Source organism: Neofelis nebulosa, chromosome 12 (genome assembly GCF_028018385.1).
Source record: "Neofelis nebulosa isolate mNeoNeb1 chromosome 12, mNeoNeb1.pri, whole genome shotgun sequence".
In the NCBI taxonomy this organism is placed as follows: Eukaryota; Metazoa; Chordata; class Mammalia; order Carnivora; family Felidae; genus Neofelis; species Neofelis nebulosa.
Window position 1 is genome coordinate 32,212,688 of NC_080793.1, and position 23,953 is coordinate 32,236,640.

Below are 23,953 nucleotides of genomic sequence, written 5' to 3' on the forward strand. Positions count from 1 at the left end.
AAATCTCTTTCCTCTGTTAGCTTCCACACCATGGCTCTCTCCTCAGTTTTCGACACCTCCTCTCCGACTGCTCCTTCTCAAGCTCCTTCCAGGACTCAGACTCTTGCTGCACCTGCAACTCACCTCTTAATATTCCTCTGGGGTTCCCATTTTTGGCTCAGTTTTCACTGCAGCCTAGTAACCCTCATAATCTGGTTTCTGACCTTCCTTTTTCTCGCCTTACTCCAAAATACCCTGGGTGCCCTTCAATCGTACCAAAAATTTCACATTCTTTAAAGGCCATGGTCTTTTTTATAATTCTGTCTCTGTTCCTTCAGCCTGAAGTTGGGCTAACTATTCATCCCTCTTCACTCCCCACCCAGGACCCCACACTCACTCAAGCATGCACTCTTATTCCAGACTCTCCTTTTCAACCTCCCCACAACCCCTACTTTGTTCAGCATCTGCGAAACCCCAGATCGCTCCTTTCTCTATGAGTACTCCTCTGTAATAGCACTTACCATGTTCTAGTATTACTTTGGGACCATACCTTATTCATTTCTTTTATCCTTGGGCACCAATTATTTTGCTTGGTACATAGAGGATGCCTAGTAAATATTTATTGACTGAAGCTTTGAACACAGGGGAGAAGAGCTTATGGATACAAAAGGATGCCAGTTTTGCTGGTGCCACATTCATACTAGTATTTTTATAGGGCAATGACATTTTATCAATTAAGGAGTTTCAATATGGAAGACACTAACTCCACTAACCCATGGAGTCTTCCAGCTGTGACTCCAAGGCTTTCTTGGGAAGCTTTATGTTCCCAATAATGAGAATTGTCTCCTTGGAGAAAAATAATATCAATTTATTAACAGAGTTGATTACATTATTACGTCCACTCCATTATTCCAGAAGATGGGATGCCGGGAATGTTAATGGCTACTGGGGGAAACCTAACTCGTAATACTCTGTTAATAAAAGGAAAATGGCTACTGTTTAGATTATTTCACTCCAAGGGGTTAGGTAACAACCATAACTGGTCCCTAATTAAGATTAAAGAGAAAGAAGGTAGAAGTCTCACTTTTGAAAGAGAAGGTTAAAAGTACTTCTGTGTCATCCAGAGATAATGAAAATATCTCCCTAGGAATCTTTCCCAACTCCAAGGGCTATGCCTTAATTAGATGTCCTTCCTTCATGCTCCTGCTGCCTCCTGAGCGTACCTCTGGCAGAGCACTTGTTAAAACTGGTGGCTTAACTACCTCCCCATCCGGTCTCTGAATACTCTGAAGACAGAAAGTGTCTCTTATTCATCCTCGTGGAGAACGCATTCCAGGGCCTGGACGATGCTGGCCACATCAGAAATGTGTGGGAATGAACTGGTTGCGGTGGGTCACATCCCTCCCAACACAGCACAACTGTGTAGACAGGACAGTGTTCTGAGTAGAGCCAAGGCACAGGACAAGGAAATGGGAAAGGCTTCACCCTGGGAATAAGATCCCTTGGGTGTGAACAACGGCAAAGAGGTTACCTTAAGTAACCTCTAAGTCTTTAAAGTTCATGCCCTTACAATGCTGCTCATCTCTTCCCATTTCTAAATGTTCATTTTTGTCTAAACGATTCCAAGTTTTAGGGGCCTGATGATGATGATGGTGAAGGCAGCTACCATTTTCTGAGTAGCTAACCAGTCACTAGGCTAGTGCTTTGCAGCATCACCTCATTTAATCCTTAAACAACCTTCTGAGGGAGGTATTATTAGAGAAAACCAAATATAATATCCAAAGTCATTTGGCTAGCTAAAAGAGCCAGCACTCTAATCCAGGTCTGCACGACTCCAAAATCCAAGCTCAACCACTACAACCTCTCCCTCCTCTCCCTCCTTCCTTGCTCAGCTGACCACTTACGCATCTTAAAATGCTGCCTCCAAGTTGTATCCACTACAAACCCCTTTATTATTAAGAATATGGGTGCATATTCCAAATTTTGATCTCCAAATCTGTCTCTATAGAGCTGGGAACATGAAGTCAAGTACGGTCATGTCTGGGAGCAGAGAAATAAATGACTCTACTTTCAAACTGTTCTTTTGTAGTTTAAATGTGTACTAATATATAAATATTTTTTAAAAATCCAGACCTCTTAAGAGGCAGAAGCTCTTAAAAATCCAGGCCTCTTCTGGCAGAAGCTGGAGCTTAAAACTAGAGGAGCCTGATGGAGTAGTTACTTAACTTTCACACAAATATTAGCTCCAATGAATGGAAGCTAGTGTTCAGATGGGGAGAATCTTCTCCTAATTATTAGGAAAAAGACTATGCTGGGAATGGCAACCTGCTAAAAACACACACCATGTAATCTGTCTCCCAGGTAAAACAAAGCCACCCAACATAGAAAACAACTCAGTCTTGTGCAAAATGGATAGGATGGCCTAAGGGCTTTCCTGGGGGCAGAGGACACTGCAAGGAGGTATTCTTCCACTTGGGCAATTTGAGTAAGTTTAATATCAGCAGGAAAATACCTACTATGGCAATAAATGGATGGAAAGGAAACTGCACAGGCCAAACCCCAGCTCTTCTCCCCTGTAGAACAAAGGGAATAGACCTGACTAGAAAAATGGATTAGTAAGATGCAGTGAGTGCATACTACAGAATGTCATGCATCAACTAAAAGAAACAAACTTATGGGAACAGATCTTAAAAACATTCTAAATGAAAAAAGCAAAAAAAAAAAAAAAAAAGAAAGAAAAGAAAAGAAAAGAAAAGGAATGTTATCTAAAGCACAATTTTCAATCTATGTAAATTTAAAATATATGCACACAGGAGCCCCTGGGTGGCTCAGTCAATTGAGCATCTGGCTTCGGCTCAGGTCATGATCTCATGGTTTGTGAGTTCGAGCCCCACGTAGGGCTTGCTGCTGTCAGCAGATCCTCTGTCTCCCTCTCTCTGCCCCTCCCCCCACGCACATACTCTCAAAAAAAAATAAAAACATTAAAAAAAATTTTAATAATAAAATAAAATAAATGTACACCAAACACCAACACCTGCTCTCAAGAACATGTGAGAGAACGCACGAGCACATTGTTATGATTAGGGGACAGAAGAAAAGAATAAAGGAGGTGAATGGTGACAAATGACAAGGGAATCAACACATAAGGAACACAAAATAGGGACTTTTCACAGACCAATGATTGTTAATGTGCCATGACTGGATATGTAACTCAGTCTCTGTACTGGAGTTCCCATCCCCAAAAGAAGGGGATTGGATTAAAAAGTGATAGTAGTGGAATTTATTTGCTTATTTTTAGTGTTTCTTTTTGAGAGAGAAAGACAGAGTGTGAACAGGGGTGGGGAAGGGACAGAGACAGGGAGACCTAGAATCCAAAGCAGGCTCCGTAACTCACGAACCGTGAGGTCATGACCTGAGCCAAAGTCTGACGCTTAACTGACTGAGCCACCCAGGCACCCCAATAATAATGGAATTTATTAATAAACATTTGCATTATTTAATTATAGCTTTGTGTACCCATGTTGGCATTATTTGCTTATATAGCTTTACAGTAAATAGAATATGAAATTAAGTGGAAGTTCTCTTAAGATAGTTGAGTACTTGAAAGCTTAGTTTTCTTAAATGTATTTGATGTTTAGTCATCCTACCCCCCTGACCACCCCTATAGCACATTTTGTTGGCTCCCTTACTTTGTTCTGCAAACCTGTTCCCGCAAGATAACGGGAGATAGGTGTCACAGCCAAATGAGCCATATTATAAATCTATAGGGTACAAATTGTTTGAATGTATTGAAGGGGAAAATACTGTTTGTTTGTTTTGTATAAGAAAATACATTCCTTAGTGTTAAATCTTAAGACTACTGTCTTCAAATACAGATGCACATTTCAAGAAAGTCGTGGACAAAGCTAAGAACATCCAGGGAATGGCGATCAAGATGACACAGCTGAAAGCACCTCGCACAAGAGATAGTTGGAGGGAGGCCTCTAGTGGAATTCTGCCAGGTTCCATCCTGTTCAATGAATTTCCACAAATCTCTAATCACCTAACTCTGTAATAGGCAATGTGTAAGGTGTTAGAACAGCACTGTCCAATGGAAATGTAATACTAGCTACATGTGTAATTTAAAATTTTAAAAAGTAAAAGGAGATAAAATTAAACTATTTTAATAACATATTTTTATCAATATATTTAAAGCATTATCATTTGACATGTAATCAAAATATAAATTATTAGTAAGATATTTTACATTCTCTTTTTGGTATAAAGTCTTCTCGAGGGGTGCCTTGGGTGGCTCAGTTGGTTGAGTGTCCGACTCTTGATTTTGGCTTAGGTCAGGATCCCAGGGTCGTGGGATCAAGCCCTGTACCAGGTTCCACACTGAGAATAAAGCCTGCTTGGGATTCTCTCTCTCTGTCTCTGTCTCTCTCTCCCTCTGCCCTTCTCCCCCACTTGTGTTCTCTCTCCCTCTCTAAAAATAAAAAAATTAAGTTAAATAAATAAAATTTAAAAACAGCATTTCTATTTCAGTGTGAATAGTTAGAGCATATCTCAATTCAGTCTACCTATGTTTCAAGTGCTAAAGAGCCTCCTGTGGCTTGTGACTACTGTATTGGACAGCCCAGGGTTAGAGACACTAACTAAACTAACACACACACACACACACACACACACACACACACACACACCACAGAGTCCACATGTCAAATGAAATACAACAAAATGAAAGCCATACCCTACAGCAAGTTTTCAACTTATTCCCCCAAGACCCTGAAGGGATGACTGACAATTATAGCTTTCTTCTTCTTTCTTGAAAGTAATTTGAAATAAAAAATGAGTAAGGTAACCTCAAGGCTGTTTTAATGTATAAAGAGAGTTCTAGCACCTTAACTACTAGTGTTAACAGATTACTTTGGACACACTCCCCAATTGACAAAGCACCCTGGTTCTCCACGGTGTGACCCAGAAACAGGAATAGTCAGCACAGGCTATACTTTAATAATCACTAGCAAAAAGAGAAGTCTCCTGTGTCATATAAGTACAAACACTCAATTCTAAAATAAGTCCCTTTTACAAATGAGTCTCTAGAAATGTCACTACAGAAAGACACTGAGAATCCACATTCATTCCCTTCTTGCTGGAAAGTTGGAAGTTGTGTTTTAAGAGTAAATGAATTTACATCAGTTCCTCTGAAAAGAAAGAGAAAGGGTTTTTTGAAGTGAACTTTCTAGATCCTACTCTAGAATTTGAAAATGGGGAAATAAGACTGTCCCCTTAGAATAACCCTATGAAATCAATACCCAGTAATCCAGATCAAAGATCTGCAAAGTTAACTGAAAGTGGTCTACATCAGTATCTTCCTCGGCAACATCTCCCAGGGAATGAAGCTATTTGACAAGCAGCCCTGATTCACCTGCCTCCCTCCCTCAGCACCCACTCCCTTCACCGCCTGCAGAGAATGAATGGCTCTGAGGCCAGCAAGATGGAGAGTAACTGGCTAACGCTAGGGATATCTCCAAAGCATGGACACTGTCAGTTAGCAGTGGGCCCCATCCACCACAGAAGTAACATGGAAGGGAGGAAAGAGAGAATTGGCCGTGTCCATATAAATGCTGTCTGCTGGGAGATACCCAGCTTGGGAACTCAAGAATCAAAACTCACATAAGGTTTCTACACTGGAAAACAGTACGTGAGGTTCATGACACTATGGTCATCTAACTGGTTCCCTGGACTTAATCTTGGTAAATGACCAGCAAACTTTTGATCACAATGCAGCTTGCCAGGATAATTTGCCTACAGGGCGAAAAAACGTGCTAATCAAAAACTTGTGTTCAATTCACTTGGTTATTATCTTTTTCACTCTACATGGATAACGTTCTTGGTTTCAGATAGTTTCTTGTGACTTTTAATTAACCACTGCCTCAGAGCTCAATCTACTCTGGGGACGCTAATAAGTGAATTTCTCATTCTGCAAGCCAAGGATCACCGCTTTCCTAGACAAGTGCTTGCTGGGTCCTTGGAGCAGCCCTCTGGCCTCACCAGGAATATTCCTCTGCTTCAAGATGTGTCTTCTGCAAACTGCAATGAATCTTTATATAAATTGGCCGTTTCAATCTTAAAGGAGGCAAGAATTATTAGCAATTTATCTATATGCATTCCCACCCTCCCCTTGCTGAGTCATTTCAATAGCCTTTCCAAGCTATGACACACTATCATAATATCCTCGATTCCATGACAGTCTTTTCCTTCCCTGAGAATTATGTATAACCTATTTTTCTTTTTCAATGAAAGTATATTAAATCTAAGATGAAAAAAAAGCTAAAATGAATTTTTCCCAGAATTTCTCAAGGTAGCTGGAGTACCACAAACCGAAACTGTGCATCACAATACTATAATGGGTAGGAAGGCTGATTTTTAACCCAGATGAATGTTAAATCGGTATTTGCTATACTCTTTTCTACTTAATTCTTAAGTCTGAAATAGTTCACTTATTTTAATGTGGCCTGCGAGTGACTTAATGCAGTGCTCTGCACCTAATAGGTCCTAAAACAATCATTTTCGCAAAAAATAAGATTGAGTGAATAAATACAGATTCTCAAAGAAATTCCCTTTAATATACATGACATAGGCTGAGATAAGCAACAGGGGTCCTTCATTCATAACTATATGACTAGAGCCTCTTATTTTTCCCTATTCTTCAGAATAAAGATGAGAGATCTCAGAGAGAGCGAGAACAAGGATATTAACAAGTCCTTTTGTTTTTTATGTGCTACACGACTAGAATGTTCCATATAATCTGGAGGTTTTGACTTGGGAAAATCAAGTTTGACATGAAAGTTTCTCTTTACTAAACTGCCTCAAAATTAAAGATTTTAAAATCACAAAGTCCAGCAGGTACCCAGGGAGGACACGCACACCGGCCTCAAGAACCAGTACCTTGCGCTGCACTGTCAGGGTGGTATTCGGGCTCCTCTTCCGGGGGGCTCTGCAGGAAGTAGAGCTGCTCTGGCAGCATGTTGGCAATCTTCTCCTTCCCTAGGACGTGGGTGCTCAGAAGAGGGCTGACACTCCGTTTCACCTTCTCTCTCCTCTCATGGGCCATAATCTTTTTGGTCCGAGCCTTGATGTTCTCCCAGCACTTCTTTAGCTGTTTGAAATCCCGCAGTGACACACTTGGCTGAGAGTTGTATTCATGGGCAAGTGCCTGCCAGGTACGCTGCTTGAGGGCAATAGTTCGCGCGTCGCTTTTCTTACATTCCAGCACATATTTGTACTTTTCTACCAAAGCAAGCAGGATGCTCTTTTCCAATTCCGAAAAGTATTTGGCAGGTTTTATAATTTCGTTGTTTTGCATTTTCCACTATATTTCTCCTGGCTGCTAGCTATCCTGTAAAAGGAAGTTCAAAACAATAATTACTAACCCCAGCAATAAAAATGTCAGCAAATCACTTAATCTTAATCCCTGACTTGATTCTCTTGCCTGAAATACAGTACTCTCTTTCCCATTAGTATTGAATTATGATATTCTCAGGAAAACATTCAGAAGTTCACTAGGAGTGGGGTTTTACTTCAAAGAAGATTTTCAAGTAGGTCCTTTGTTGTAGTTCTTGGCCATTTTGTGAATATCTTGTATGTAACAGCAAAAAAAAAAAAAAAAAAAGAAAAGAAAAAGAAAAGAAAGCTTGACCATCCAGGCAGAACTCTTAATTTGTTAATTCATTTCTGCTCAATATCAGGAAACTGATCATTCCCCAAACTCATGTTAGGCAGCTTTTCAACTAAACAGCTTTCTCAAAGTTTTGTCACAGCTGAAAATAAGAAATGCCACCGAGTAACCAAATAGAATGGATAATATAAACATCAAGATATCAGAATCATCCGGAAATCACCTGAAAAAGAACTGACATTTCCATCACTTCCATCTGTGACCTCGGATAGGGCCATGCTCCCAATAGGAACCTCAGTTTCTCTTCACCTTTTTTTTTTTTTTAATTTTTTTTTTTTTAACGTTTATTTATTTTTTGAGACAGAGAGAGACAAAGCATGAACGGGGGAGGGTCAGAGAGAGGGAGATACAGAATCTGAAACAGGCTCCAGGCTCTGAGCTGTCAGCACAGAGCCCTATGCGGGGCTCGAACTCACGGATCGCGAGATCATGACCTGAGCCGAAGTCGGCTGCTTAACCAACTGAGCCACCCAGGCGCCCCTCTCTTCACCTGTAAAATGAGGGCTTGGAGTCTATGATCCCTAAGGTCTGAGGCCACTTTTAAGTATACAGTCCTATGTAAATAATTCACATAATTTCAGAGGTGAAAGGGCCAGTACCCTTCTTTTCTTTCCTTTTTTAAAAAATTTTTTAATGGTTATTTATTTTTGAGGGAGAGAGAGAGAGACAGAGAGTGAGTAAGCAGGGGAGGGGCAGAGAGAGAGACAGAGGATCCAAAGCGTACTCTGTGCTGACAGCAGAGAGCCTCATGTAGGGTTCGAACTCACGAACCGTGAGCCGCCTGACCTGAGCCGAAGTCAGACACTTTTTTTTTTTAGTTTTTTTAAATTTTTTAAAAATGTTTTTATTTATTTTTGAAGGAGAGAGAGAGAGACAGAGCATGAGTGGGGGAGGAGCAGAGAGAGAGGGAGACACAGAATCCTAAGCAGGCTCCAGGCTCTGAGCTGTCAGCACAGAGCCCAATGGGATGTGGGGCTCAAATTCACAAACTGTGAGATCATGACCTGAGCCAAAGTCGGACGCTTAACCGACTGAGCCACCCAGGTGCTTTTTAATTTTTTTTTTAAGCTTTATTTATTTTTGAGAGAGAAAGAGAGAGACAGAGCATGACTGGGGGAGGAGCAGAGAGAGAGGGAGACAGAATCTGAAGCAAGCTCCAGGCTCTGAGCTGTCAGCACAGAGCCCGACATGGGGCTCAAACTCACAAACCGCGGGATTATGACCTCAGCTGAAGTTGGATGCCCAAATGACTGAGCCACCCAGGTGCCCCCAAAGTCAGACACTTAATTGACTAAGCCACTCAGGGGCCCCTACCACTCTTTTCAAGTGAAGGAACTAAGGGCGAGTGAACTGGACTGCCCAAGATCACAAAGATGGTACCTTGGGAGGTCAAGAACCTGGACTGTCCTAATAATCTGGTATCCTTTTTTTTTTTTTTTTTGAACACACCAAACATCCATTTTATTATGCATATTCCTTTAAAGTCTTTTCAAGTGAAGGAACTAAGGGCGAGTGAACTGGACTGCCCAAGATCACAAAGATGGTACCTTGGGAGGTCAAGAACCTGGACTGTCCTAATAATCTGGTATCCTTTTTTTTTTTTTTTTTGAACACACCAAACATCCATTTTATTACGCATATTCCTTTAAAGTCTTTATTCCATATTATAATTAGTTACAATTATATATTATTTATAATTTTTGAAATATACTTTTCTCCATTATCTTTTAAGAATAAGTCTACATACCTTTTTATGTTTAGTTAAAAAATAGATATTTAACATACATAAATTTTATTTGACAGCCATATACATAATGAAATAATTACAAGCTAATTAACATATCATCTCACATGGTTACCTTTTTAAAGATCTTATGTATTATATATTTATTTATTTTTAAGTGTTTATTTATTTTGAAGGAGAGAAGAGAGCAAGTGAGTGGGGGAGAGGGGAAAAGAGAGAGAAGGAGAGAGAGAATCACAACCAGTGCAGAGCATGACACAGGGCTTGATCTCACAACCCTGAGATCATGACCTGAGCCAAAGTCAGGAGTTGGATACTTAACTGAGCCACCCAGGTGCCCCAAGATTTTATTTTTGAAGTTAATCCCTACACCCAACATGGGGTTTGACATTAACAACCCTGACATCAAAAGTCACATGTTCTACAACTGAACCAGCCCCGGTGCCCCAAAATAGCTACCATTTTTGTGTGTATGCCAAGAGCCCCTGGAACCTACTCTCTCACCGTATCTCCAGTATTCAATACAGTATTAGTAACTTTTGTCATAGACTTATTCATCCTACATAACTGCAACTTTGTACCCTTTGTCTATTATCTTCCCATTTCTCCCACCCCATCCTCAATCCCCGGTGTGTTTAAATAGTCTGGTATTGTTTGTGTCATTTCACAACTATCTCTTGGACTCTCACGTTGGATGATTCCAAATTTCTCAACAACCATGATTACCTTAGATCATCTTACCATCCTCCCCATTACTGAGCCAGGATCTTTCAAACAAAAGGTGCTTAGTAAATGTCTTATTCCCCTGAACCTATGTGTGTTTTGTGACCCCACACTTTTTCCACTTAAGCTTCCTACAAACTTAATCTCTCAAATACATTATGGGAAGAATGTTCCTAAGTAACACTGAATACAGCAATTGAGCATTGCATATTTCCCTTTGTGGAAGGAGCCAAGACACCTCAGTCCTTTTATTTTCCAAGCCTCTGATTTTTTTTTCAACGTTTTTTTTTTTTTTTTTTTTTAATTTATTTTTTGGGACAGAGAGAGACAGAGCATGAACGGGGGAGGGGCAGAGAGAGAGGGAGACGCAGAATCGGAAACAGGCTCCAGGCTCCGAGCCATCAGCCCAGAGCCTGACGCGGGGCTCGAACTCACGGACCGCGAGATCGTGACCTGGCTGAAGTCGGACGCTTAACCGACTGCGCCACCCAGGCGCCCCTGATTTTTTCAGAATAACAGGCAAGCATCAAGATTCTGATGATGTAGTCCATTTAAAACTGATCGACTCAAATCAAAAGAATTAGGAATCACTTGAAAAGAGTCCCACTAGCCAAAAAATGGAACATCTGAACATCAACAAGGACGATGGGTACACAAATATTCATTAAATTATTATATCTGTGTATGTTTAAAAAGTTCCACAATAAAAAGTTAGGGGGATGTGCCTGGGTGGTTAAGCATCTGACTCCTGGTTTCAGCTTAGGTCATGGTCTCATGGTTCATGAGTTCAAGCCCCACATAGGGCCCTGCACTGACAGCGTGGAGCCTACTTGGGATTCTCTCCCTCTCTCTCTCTCTCTCTCTCTCTCTCTCTCTCTTTCTCCCTCTCCTGCTCATGCTCTCTCTCTCTCCCTCTCAAAATAAACTTAAAAAAATTTTTTTAAACATTTATTCATTTTTGAAAGACAGAGCACAAGCACGGGAGGGGCAGAGAATAAGGGAAACACAAGATCTGAAGCAGGCTCCAGGCTCTAAGCTGTTAGCACAGAGCCCAACGTGGGGCTCAAACTCACAAACTGTAAGATCATGACCTGAGCCGAGGTTGAATGCTTAACCAACTGAGCCACCCAGGCACCCCTCTCAAAATAAACTTAAAAAAAATTTTTTTTAAGTTAAGGAACAAAGGCAGTGACTTTTAAATACATGGTATACTAATTTAAAATCACATTATTACAAGCTAGCTATTCACATACTATGCCTGGGGAGAGGTTACTAATAGAGTTGTGAAGAGCTGAAATCTTAGACCTGAGGCTGGAGAAGATCCTGCCATATCAGAGAGCCTTAAGATTGAGGCCAAGGAGGGGCGCCTGGGTGGCGCAGTCGGTTAAGCGTCCGACTTCAGCCAGGTCACGATCTCGCGGTCCGTGAGTTCGAGCCCCGCGTCAGGCTCTGGGCTGATGGCTCGGAGCCTGGAGCCTGTTTCCGATTCTGTGTCTCCCTCTCTCTCTGCCCCTCCCCCGTTCATGCTCTGTCTCTCTCTGTCCCAAAAATAAATAAAAAAACGTTGAAAAAAAAAAATTTAAAAAAAAAAGATTGAGGCCAAGGAGCTTGGGCTTTACATGAAGGCAATAGAACCTAATCAGGGTCTCTCACTATGCACCACCTCATCCCAAAAGGTAAGATTAGAATGAAGGACTAGTGTGACTGGCATCTCCACATACCAGATACCCTGCCTCACATTCACTGTGAGCATATCAGTATCACAGATCAAGAGATTCAGATACATGTCAAAGTGCTTTGACCCTCAGGTCTTGGACAAAGCTAAACAAGGAGAAATGTATCTTTGGGGATGTATCACTGAACCCTTAACTTCCCAGGCCTGTATTTTAATGATGTTGTTCAGGGTGCCTGGGTGGCTCAGTCAGTTAAGCATCCAGCTTCGGTTTGGGTCATGATCTTACAGTTGGTGAGTTCAAGTCCCACATTGGGTTCTGCGCTGACAGCTCAGAGCCTGGAGCCTGCTTCGGATTCTGTGTCTCCCACTCTGTCTGCCCCTCCCCCACTCACGTTCTGTCTCTCTCAGAAAATAAACATTAAAAATTTTTTTTTTGAAAATCGTGTTGTTCTAATGTCCCTATAATAACCAGTCCCCTTCCTCCCCAAAGGTCCAAAACTTTTTGCCTACATCAATATTCCTATTCCCTATTAACCAACATTCCCCAAACGGAAATTTATTAATACACACCTGCTACAATATAACTCTTCTGTAGTATCTCTAACTGCCAAGATATCTATATCCAACTTTATGTAGTTTTTATTATAAAATTAATAGGTATACTGAATGTTCTTAAACTGCACAGCTCCTAGAGCAGACTCTGATCCCCCCCATCCCAGCTTTTCTGCACCAGATGTCAATATGCCTACCTTCCGTCACACTCCCACTTTTTTTATTTTAATTTTTGTAATGTTTATTTATTTTTGAGAGAAAGAGAGAGAGACAGCATGAGCAGGGAGGGACAGAGAGATAGAGGGAGACACAGAATCCAAGGCAGGCTCCAGGCTCTAGCTGTCAGCACAGAGCCTGATACGGAGCTGGAACTCACAAATGGTGAAATCATGAACTGAGCCGAAACCGGACACTCAACCAACTGAGCCACTCAGGTGCCCCCACACTCCCACTCTTTTTAAGAATCATTGCTCTTGGGGCACCTCGGTGGCTCTGTTGGTTGGGAGACCGACTTCAGGTCAGGTCATGATCTCGCGGTTCATGAGTTTGAGCCCCACGTCGGGCTCTGTGCTGACAGCTCAAGAGCCTGGAGCCTGCTTCAGATTCTGTGTCTCCCTCTCTCTCTGCCCCTCCCCTGCTCGTGCTCTGTCTCTCTCTGTCTCTCAAAAAATAAATAAATGTTAAAAAAAAATTTAAAAAAAAGAATCATTGCTCTAAGGATTAAGAAGTCTGAGTCACAAATGAAAAAAGAGATTGTTCCCTATTTTTTTCTAACATAGGTAATGCTATCTTACTTATATGTATCTATATTTTTTCTAAGAAAACATTTTTTAAAATAACTTTATTTCTTCAAGATAAATTCCTAAAAGAGGAATGGCTGCCACAAAAGATGAAAACACTTAAGACTTTTGTTACATTGGGGCACCTGGGTTGCTCAGTCCATTAAGCATCCGACTCTTGGTTTCCACTCAGGTCATGATCTCATGGTTTGTGAACCTGAGCCCTGAATCAGGCTCTGCGTTGGCAGCTGGCAGCACAGTGCCTGCTTGGGATCCTCTCTCTCCTTCTCTCTCTGCTCCTCCCCTGTTCGTGCTCTCTCTCAAAATAAATAAACTTAAAAAAAAAAAAAGGACTTTTGTTACATCACCAGCTGTCCTCCAGCAATGGTGTACCAATTTACATTCCTACTAATAGCACATGAGCACTTCTGTTTCCCCACTCCATTTACTCTTGCTGTTAACATTTTTTTTATTCTATCCCAGCTGTGGAGGTGCAAAATGTCACTTCACTGTTTAATGAAATATGAATTCCTGCTCTTAGGCAAATAAGCCACACTCTAAACAAAGTCTCTGAGGTATTTGGTGGAACTGAAACCCTATAGAATTAATTTCAAGCAATTAAACAATTCCACCTTGCAATGTATGCAGTACCGCAAGGTACCACCAGGTGGTGGTGCGTTTGTGGGACGTCTACTGATGTGTGTGACCACTTGAGTCTCTAATAACTACAATAACAGTGGCAGATAACCATTATTGAGTCCTTACTGTGGGTTAGACACTATACTAAGTGCTTAATATGCACTCTATCATTTAATCCTCCCAAAAATAGTCCCTGAGACTACCATTTGTTACACTATAGTATTTTCTGTTAAAAAAAAAAAAAAGACTTTATTAAAGTACCAGAAGAAATTATACAACTGCTCTCAAAAGCAAACTCAGAATTACCAACACCTGGGGACCATTAATAGCCTATTAACTAAACTGTTATTTAATCACTAGCTAAGTAAATCCAGAGTTACCAATTTACTTTGCTTAATTTTGTAGAACAGCAGGCCTCCCTGGGCCATGTGGTTGCATTCTGCAGGGCTGTAAAGGATTCTGGTATGAGATGGTGTACCCCAAAGGTCCCCTATGGATTCCCAACAGCTTCATGAAGGAGGCTGTTTATTCCCGGTAACCACTTCCATTTCCCAGATCAGAAAAGTGAGGCTCAGTAACTTGCCTGTGGCCACACAAAGAGTAAGTGGCAGAACCAGGATTCTGCACTCCACCCTGCTTAGCTCTCCTCTTCAGACCTAGTGACTGCTTGTGTCCCTGCTCGAATTACATGTCAATTAGCAATCTGTTAGCAGGGAAAGGTCCTAGGGTAAAGCTACTCAGGAGATGTTCCCGCCTCTGTCCATCTTCTTTTGGGGCCTCTTCCCCTCCCTCCCATCACCTCTACCTCTATGTCTCAGACCTAGGGCCCACAGCCACCCCGCCCCAGTGTACGGTTCTCTAACCAGAGCTCTGAAATAATTTCTGCTGTTGATCTGATGGGAACGTATAGTTTGAAACGTAACTGTAGAGATGATATGGAGCTTGCTTTTTTAAATTTTTTTAAATGTTTATTTATTTATTTATTTATTTATTTAACGTTTATTTATTTTTGAGACAGAGAGAGAGCATGAACGGGGGAGGGTCAGAGAGAGGGAGACACAGAATCTGAAACAGGCTCCAGGCTCTGAGCTGTCAGCACAGAGCCCGACGCGGGGCTCGAACTCACGGACCGTGAGATCATGACCTGAGCCGAAGTCGGACGCTTAACCGACTGAGCCACCCAGGCGCCCCAATGTTTATTTATTTTTGAGAAAGACAGGGACAGAGCGTAAGCAGAGGAGGGGAAGAGAGAGAGAGAGAGAGAGAGAGAGAGAGAGAGAGAACAAAGCAGGCTCCAGGCTCTGAGCTGTCAGCACAGAGCCCGATTGGGGCTCGAACTCAAGGATGATATGGAGCTTTAAAATTGTCTAAGCCCCAGGGGAACATTAATATTTAGCTTAAGCATCTGACAGTCCCAAGTAAACAAACTTCCCAAAGTAAGAAATCTCCAGGCAAAGCTTAATAGAAACATCAAGGCTAGAAAATACATTCTAGCTTAAAACTACTCAGCAATGTCCATAATTAGTTATAGACGACAACATAACAAGCCTTCTCTGCTGCATCAGCTTTTATTAGAGAAAGATGGGCCTTCCCCGCCCCCCAACTCTGCTCAATATAGACCACCTTTTCTGTCTGCTGTTCTGGAGACAACAGTGCTACTGGTCCTGATGCGTGGTTATGGTTCAACTAGCAGCTCAGTGACCCTCACAGAGTGGGCCTTCATTAAACATTTAATGAATGAGGGGCACCTCGGTGGCTCAGTTGGTTGAGCATCCAACTCTTGATCTGGCTCAGGTCATGATCTCATGGTTCATGGGTTTGAGCCCCACACTGGGCTCTGCGCTGACAATGCGGAGCCTGGTTGGGATCTTTCTCTCCCCCTCTCTCTGCCCCTTCCCCACTCAAGCTTGTGCTCTCTCTCTCCAAATAAATAAATAAACTTAAAAACCATTTAATGGATGAAGGCATAAAACTGCCTATGATGCACAGAATGAGTATCATACATAATAGTCTGTACATCAAAAGCTGCATTCAAGTAAAAGTGGTCAAAAAAATAGCAAAATCCAAATGCAATGAAAGTTGCCCTTGGGCCAGGCAAAGACTCGTAGACAGAACTAAATAAGAGCATGAATCCAATACCAAAAAAACAAAAACTAAAAAAAAAACCCCAAAAAACAGAGAATACAGCACAATTCTCCAAACACTACCATTGACTAAACCACCAGAAGATTATAATAAGTACATTTAATATCACTTTAAAACAAAAATCCATCTGTTATGGATTGAATGTTTGTAGCCCCCAAATTCATGTAGTGAAGCTCTAACTCCCACAGTGACTGTATTTAGAGATTGGGCCTTTAAGGAAGTAATTAAGGTTAAATAAGGTGATAAACGGGGGGCCCTGGTTCAAGGGGATTTAGTGTCCTTACAAGAGACATCAACATTCTCTTTCCCTTTGCCTTCATCTCTCCCTCCTTCCCTGTCCCCTTTCTCCCTGTCTTCTCAGGGGCTCACAAAGAGGTCACGTGAGCACACAGAGCGATGGCAGCAGCCTACAAGCCTAGAGAAGAAGGTTCACTCAGAATGAAACTTACTTTGCTGGCACCTTAATCTTGGACTTCCCAGCCTCCAGAACTATGAGAAATACATTTCTGATATTTAAGCCACCTAGCCTGTGGTATTTTCATTATGACAGTCCAAACTAACACACCATCTAATGATATTTTAAGTCCACCAAGGGTCAATCTAAGTCCTAAAATTTGAGCCAAGACGAGAGAAACTTGGCCAGATTTTAGTATTACCTTTCATGGAAAAGGGAGTTCTTTGAAGTCAGTACTCAGAATAGGAACCGTGGCTGAAGATCTGTGTAGAGCTGAGACCTGGGAGAGATGTCAGGACCTTTTAAACCTCAATGAGTTATTGCTCGTGAAGTGACATGAACCAAGACACTGAATGCAGAAAACCTGGGCTCAAATCCTGACTTGAGCACTCACTTAGCTGTGTGGCTCTGGCCAAGTCAATTAATCTCCAGTGTTTCACTGTAAAATGAGGCTAAATCCCTACTCTGTCTCACTCCCTCTGCACAGCTGCCCTTCAATGGGTGTAAAGAAGAAACACAGACTAAAGCTGCAATAAATTTTAGTTTCTTCCACCCCTCCCACTCATATTAAGCTGCTTCCAAAAATAGAATAGTGGTCTATATACAAGATATACTCGAATACTTATTGGCTCTTTTATTGCACAGACACACAATTCAACAAATGTAATGAATTCCTGCCAAAGGCTATGTACTGTCCTAGAGCATGCAGGAGACACAAAAACAAGCTGAAGCCTACAGCCTGGAAAGAACGCTGGCATGCCTAAACTGATAACAGACAAGCACAATGACACAGACACCACAGAAGAGGACAAAGCACCTTGGGCAGTCAGAGAAGGGAAGAGGTTAATTTGCATTCTTCATGAACAAGAGGACTTTGGAGCTAGATCTTTAAGAATGTAGAGGATATTAACACAGAGAGTTGAAGGAGATCACTCAGATAAATAATTGATAAGGGCCTAGACTCTGAGTGGTGACCATGTTAATGGGAAGGAGAAGGTGCACACCAGAGATTCTTTCAAAGTGAGAAATTACCAGGACATGTGTGTGTCTGCACGAAGGTGGGGGGATCAAGAGGAAGCAGAAGAAACGAGGGTACAGGAACCCCCACTCTGTGCAGGCACCAGAAAGAGAGGTATTGTTTAGGATCGAGGAGGTCATACATATTTCAATGAAGACCTAACATAGTACAGCTTATTGTGTGGGGCAGGCTGGTGACAGTGATAAGCACAATGACAGAGATGTGCCTAGGGACTCTACTCCAGGACTGGGGGGGATCTAGATTAAGAACCTTAATTCCTACTAGAATAGACTGGAATTAGAGTTAGCATTGGAGCAAAGGAGGGCCACGACTTGGGAGACACTGAAGGAATGCATACAGATGTGTGGGTGAGCGGAGGGGAGGCAGATGTGGCACCCAGTCCCTTAAGAGAGGCTTGGCAACATGTTATGCGTGATTATTTGGCTCTGAAGAAGACGGATGACAGGCTATTTCCTAACCTGGTCTGTTGCCTCGGTGTCTTCACTCGGCATCCCCACGACACTGATCCTGACATGTTAAAACTAAGTCCAATCCTCTCATTTTACAGATGAGGAAACTGGGGCTCATAGCAAAATAGGGGGCTTCCTGGGATTCTAGCAACAGAGGAGACTAGAAGCGAAGCTTCCTCATTTGTTTTCAACCCCTCCCCCCCACATCTCCTCTTTGGGACCCTCTCATGGTCAAGATGTCCTTTTGTGAGGTGCCCTCAAGCCTTCCCTGCTATCCATCCTATCCGGGAACTTGAAGGAAACTGCTCTCAACTCTGACATTAAATTTGTGACAATTAGGACAAGTCCACTTTCCTCCTTGTCAATTCCTCATCTCGAAATTATGAAGCTAAAGTGGGTGTTCTCTAAAGCCCCATCCAGTCCTGGCAGTCCGTAGTAACTCTGAGGCTATGATGGGTTTTCTGCAACCTAATTTCCACAGTTCTCTGCCAAATACGCATCAATGGTATCTTCTGGTTATTTATGAAGCTGGTGGTGCTACTGGCCAATGAAAGAGAACACTGAAACAACAGAGTAAAGCGATTTCAGCACTTTATGAACACGGGCCAGTGAAGGCCCATACACAGGTTTAACCTAGATGTTAAGTAGTTCCAGGTGAAACAGGTGATTGGACCTCGTCACTACAGTAGCTCCAGCAACTAGAATGTAGCTGGCGCACAGAAGGCGCCAAATATTGATAAATATTTGTGGGATATATGTTGAAACTAACCTACTCGCCATTTGCATTTTTTTTTACTAATTATATCTAATTGTTCTACTACCTAAAATTTGTCCTTTTATAGAGGATTTATAATAGAAATTACTTCTTTGCTTCTCCCTGTAAATGTTATTGTACTGTATGCCAAATTTCTAAGAGCTGCACTATGACGGTGATGGCTTCATGATTTCATTCTATCCAGAGGTAGGAGTGATCAGACCTTACAGTGCCTGTGCCCACCTCCCCGTATACCTGCTCTCACAAGTCCAGACCTGACCACCCCAGATGGCCACTCACCTGGGCCCTCTCCACCTCCTTCCTTCAGAGGGCTTTACGGTCTTATACGTTGCCATGAATTTGCTTCTTCTAATGCTCCCCCTCGTCTTCCCCTTCACCACCCACCCCAGGTGGCCATGTAACTTGGAAGTGTTTATTTTTACCATCTGTGTCTGAGTGTGACTGTGACCAGAACCAGACTTGTGTTTAAGGCATGAACTTACACCTCCTGTCTTTCCACCCTCACACTTTCCTCTACAGACCAGATGAAGGTTCCTAAAAGTCCCTACCCATACCTTCCCTCCCTCACAGCTCCAACCTAAACCGTCTCCCCACCCCAACCCCAAGCTCCCTGAAATTCCCCACGAATCATTTTTAAAGTATCGTCTACACAAAGCGCTTTTATAATACAGTAAGTTCCCATTCCAGCCCACTTCTTGCCTGTGGGTACTCGCTCCTCTCCCCCCACTACTTCAAAACAACCAGGGGCTCTCAGATCTCTGGGAGGGATCCCAAGTATTTACCCCTCTGCAGCACTCAGAATTACTCAGTACTATGATCTATCCATGTTCTCAAGGGTCACCAATATCTGAGGGTGAACTCTTGAGGCTTGGAACTACGTTTTATTTGTATTTTTAGCATACCGCAGATTCTCAGTGTTTGTTCAAAAGAAAGTAAGGGTGTCAGGGAGATCCTCTCTCCCCAGCTCCATTCTCTCCCCTCAGCACCACACACGTCTCCACTTGTCCACCAGCTACCTCTGTCTAGCTGTCCATTGTGGGCACCTCAGAAATCTCCAATTCTCCGTGCACAAAAAGCAATGAACTATTCCCCTACTCCTAAACCTCCTGATCGCCGATGATTTCAGCCACATTAACTTGGGTCAAAGCAGAAAACTCAGCATGTTCTTCCATCACAGGTAACCAATCACTAAGACCTAGTGTACATTTTACCTTAACATTTATTATCTCCTCTCTCATCCTTATTGCCTTATATTCCTGAGGTCAGGCCCCAGTTCTCAAAATCATCTCCCACCTTCCAGCCCCTCTTACACACAGCTGTCAGAGGGCTCTTCCTAAAACTCAGTGATTATGCCATAACTCCTGCGCGTAAACCTCTTACATCTCCCTCACTCCTCAGTGATCAAGTCCAAACTCCACATATAGCATTCGAGGCCTTTTCAGATCTGGCCCCGATTACAGTACCCCCTCCACCCCACCCCTCTTTCCCTATATTTTTCAACCCAGCAGACCAAACTCACCTTCATGCCCTTGAATATGCTGTATTCTCATGACTCTGTACATGGGGCTTCCTCTGGCTGGAATCCAAGGTCCACCAAGAGTTCATTTTCTTTCTTCCCTTTTCTTTTTTAAAGATTTTACTTTTAAGTAATCTCTACACCCAACATGGAGTTCGAACCCACAACCCTGAGATCAAGAGTCAGATGCTCTACCAACTGAGCCAGCAGGTGCCCCACCAAGGGCTAATTTTCATCCCTCAAGATCCAACTCTCATGGCATTTTTATGACATCTTCTTCAACTAAAGTCCAGGCTGTCATGTTAATTTACAATAGTTTCCTTCTAAAAGGAGTTTGAGGTGGCTGACAAACCATGCACACACTGCAAATATGTATGTGTATATATTTATATATTTGTGTGTGTGTGTGTGTGTGTGTGTGTGTATTTTTTTAAGGGAAAGAATATCAGGGCAAAGATAAGGCAAGGGTTAAAAAAAACCCAGAAGCTAGGGAGTGGTGTAGCATTCAAAACTTCTATCATAATGTCTCATACTCCCCTTGTTAGAGATAATTTGACCCTGAGTTTTCTATCCAAAATGAATTAGTTACTCCTCTGTGAGCTCACTGCCAGTTGTATATGACTATACTGTAGCACTTCCCATATTTTTTTGTAATTTGCTCTTTGTGTCCATCTCCCTCAATGGACTGAGAAATTCATAAGGGAATACATAATTTCTGACTCATCTCTGTATCCCCAGCAGGAAGCGTATGACTCAGCAGACAACTGGTACTCAGCAGACATTTGTTGAATGAATGTCACCATGGACAGGGAAGAGGGTACTAGTGTTGGGCAAGCTCCCTACCAGGCATTTGAAAATACATTGTTTTATCCTCATAAAAAAAAAAAAAAATTACATGGCTGAGAAATGGCAGAGCCAGGATTTGAACCCCAAACTATCTCTCCAAAGCAACTGCTCTTTCCATTAGCACACTGCTCCCTACCTTCACCATCACTATCTACTCAAATATCCATTCCTTCAAGGTCTGGTTTAAAAAAAAACCCTCCTCCAAGAAGTCTTTCCTACTCATTCAGGTCCAGCCCAGACCTTCCACAACACTCAAGTAAGAAACAGCCACAATTCAGGAGAGGAAAGGGCGCCTTCTCAGTAGGGGTAGGTGAGAACTGAGCAGGCTGCATAGGTATTCTGCAGATGGTGTTGTGAGGTCCTGGGCTCCCCCTGCCAGTCCCTTTCCCTGGGGTACAGTCACTAGGCCTTCGTGACTTTCTCTCCAGTCTTCAGGGTCCAAAACCTTCAAGTTCTCCCCATTTCAAACTGAACCCCAAGTGAACTGTGTTCAAAACACACTCCTTCATTACATCAGTCAGACCTTTGTATTTTAAGTGTCTTATCAACCTTTAGCGTCTGTGAGTACCCCAATCTCTTGAAACACATGAAAATAATTTCAGGAATCACAAGAAGGGACAATGACATTTTAGGAAGCCCAATCATCTGGCTCTCAACCCATCTGAATATTTTTGGGGTGGCCTGGGTGTAAGAAAAGACAACCTGCGATCTCATCCCAGCATCCCTTTCCCCTCCCTGGGAGCAGGATGCCTGGTCTCTAAGGGCAGGATGGAATCCTGGTCCAGAATGCTTCTGGGGTAGTGAACTCTGGTCCCTTCCTCAACATCTTCCAGAGCTTCAGAATTCTCTCTCCCCCTCCCCAGTCCACCCCTTTCTCTCCCTGGTCCCAAACTCCCATAACAGCCCTCAATCTTAACTTAGGAACTATGGTTTTGAATTCATATTCAACAATTCCCTTGGTAACACAAACTCTCATCTGACATGCTGAAATCCACATCACTGGCTCTTGTATTTTTCCACCTGGTTTTAAATGTGTGACAAATAGAGCTCTGCATCCAACCCTTCTCCTGTACTGCAGAAACGTTTGTAATCTTAAGTGTTACCACATCTAAGAAACAACCAATCTCTCCGATCAGAAGAGGTAGGCTAAATAAATTCTTCATGGTTTCCTACTCCTAAATAAAGATTATTCGTGCAATTTACAGTAGCTACCTCATAGCGCTGGTGTGATGATTTAGATAACTCATACCAACTGTTTAGTACCTGGGGCCTGGTACACAAAAAGTGCTCAAAATTTGGCTATGATCATTTATGTACACTATCTCTCACAATAGTACCAGGGGGTGGGTATTATATCACGCATTCCCCAAACCCCAGCACCCCCTCCTCCTTACCCCATTCACAGTAGCAGCAGCCCAGGCTCGGAGTAAAGAAGCTTTCCCAAGGTCAGGCGGGCACCGATATGATGATGCTCGGCCCTCGGCCTCTGACGGAGGGACCCCTCCCATTATACCCTCGGACGGGGCACCGGGGGGCCTTAAAGGAGACAAGTATGGAAAAGCGCTGAGCACAGTGCCTGGCAAAGAGCAGGGACCCTGGGATGCGAAGACCGCGGCACTGCGGTCGCCTGGACTCCTCCCTAGCTGCTCCCCCGGCCCGGGGGAACCAGAGTCCTCCCACCCCCACCCCGGGTGCGCCGCCGAATCACCCCGAGGTCCGCGCCCTGGGGCTTTGTACGCCGCAGGCCGGCCCCACTCACCGAGTCCCAATCGCGGCGCGCGGAAGCGGCCGCCTGGCCTGCGGGGCTGGGGTCGCGGTGGCTCGGCCCGGAAACCCGCCATGCCGGCCCGCGGCCCCCGCACGCCGGGCCCGCGCCCCCGCCCCGCTGCGGCCCGCCCGGCGGGGGAGCCTCCTACCTGCAGCGGCGGCGCGGCGGCCGAGGCGACCGGGGGAGGGGCCGGCGAGCCGCGAGCGCGGGCGGCCTCGGCTCCTCTCGCAGGCGGGGCGGCCGGGAGGGCCGCGGGCTCCGGAGCACCGGGCAGCGGCGGCGCGCCCCCGGCCGGCCAGGCCCCGCCGCGCGCGCCGCGGCCACAAAGCCCGGGAGCCGCCGCCCCCTCGCGGGCCGGCCGCCGGCTGCGGGTCCGTCGGCGCGGAGCAGGGCGGGAGCGCGGCCCCGCGCAGTCCCCACCTCCCTGAGCTGCGGCCACCGGGCTCCCCCGAGGCGCGGGGCGGGGCGCGGGGTGTCCCCCGCCCACCCGACCGTCTTCCTCCGTGCTGACATCCCAGTGCTGATTGAGTTCCCTCTTCCCACCTCTGCGGAGGGGCTCCTGGAGGCCCCGAGAAACTGTGTTTCATCTCCTTGAACAACAAAAGAATCCATTTGTCACAAGGGATTTGGCGGCCATGGACACGAGTTAGCTCCGTCCAAGTCCTCTGTCTGAAAAGGGCCCCCTTTTCTTTTGGGACACCCTGCTACTCGAAACAGCCGGCCCTCGTGTGCTTGGTTCATCACGGAGTTTTGTTTTGTTTTGTTTTGTTTTTTTATTTGCGGGATGTGTCTCCCCCTAGGCTGCGCGCTCCTAGGGCAAGGACTGTGTGTGCCCTCTGAAGCCCAGGACCTGGGTCAGACACTTTGTGCTGAGTAAGTGGAAATTCACGCGCAGATCAATGAATGCACAACAGATCAAAGTGTAGAACAAGGCACGTTTTATTGAACCTCCCACAAGGATGGTGGCTAGGTGTTTCTTACGTCCTGTATCCATCGAGAAGATTCCAAGCTCAGAAGGGCGGAAAGAGCTGTTGAACTTTGTTTTAATTAAGGTGAAATTCACATAACCTAAAATTAACTACTTTAAAATGAATAATTCAGTGGCATTTATTACATTTACAATGTTGAGCAACCAACATTTCTGTCT

At 43.8% G+C, this 23,953-nt stretch overlaps 1 protein-coding gene across 6 annotated transcripts in view; it reads right to left on the minus strand.

The window, feature by feature from the left end:
* Positions 1-23,210, minus strand: part of MSANTD3 (Myb/SANT DNA binding domain containing 3) — a 28,779-nt gene extending 5,569 nt beyond the window's left edge. The window contains exons 1-4 of one of the 6 annotated variants that reach the window (XM_058694756.1): positions 22,798-22,939; positions 22,433-22,574; positions 16,616-16,693; positions 6,913-7,363 (exon numbers count right to left, since the gene is read on the minus strand). In XM_058694756.1, the coding sequence (XP_058550739.1) occupies positions 6,913-7,330 (418 nt within the window). In that variant the 5' untranslated portion in view covers positions 7,331-7,363; positions 16,616-16,693; positions 22,433-22,574; positions 22,798-22,939. The other 5 variants (XM_058694755.1, XM_058694752.1, XM_058694754.1 and 2 more) reach the window with 5 other exon arrangements.
* Positions 23,211-23,953: the final 743 nt, after the last annotated feature.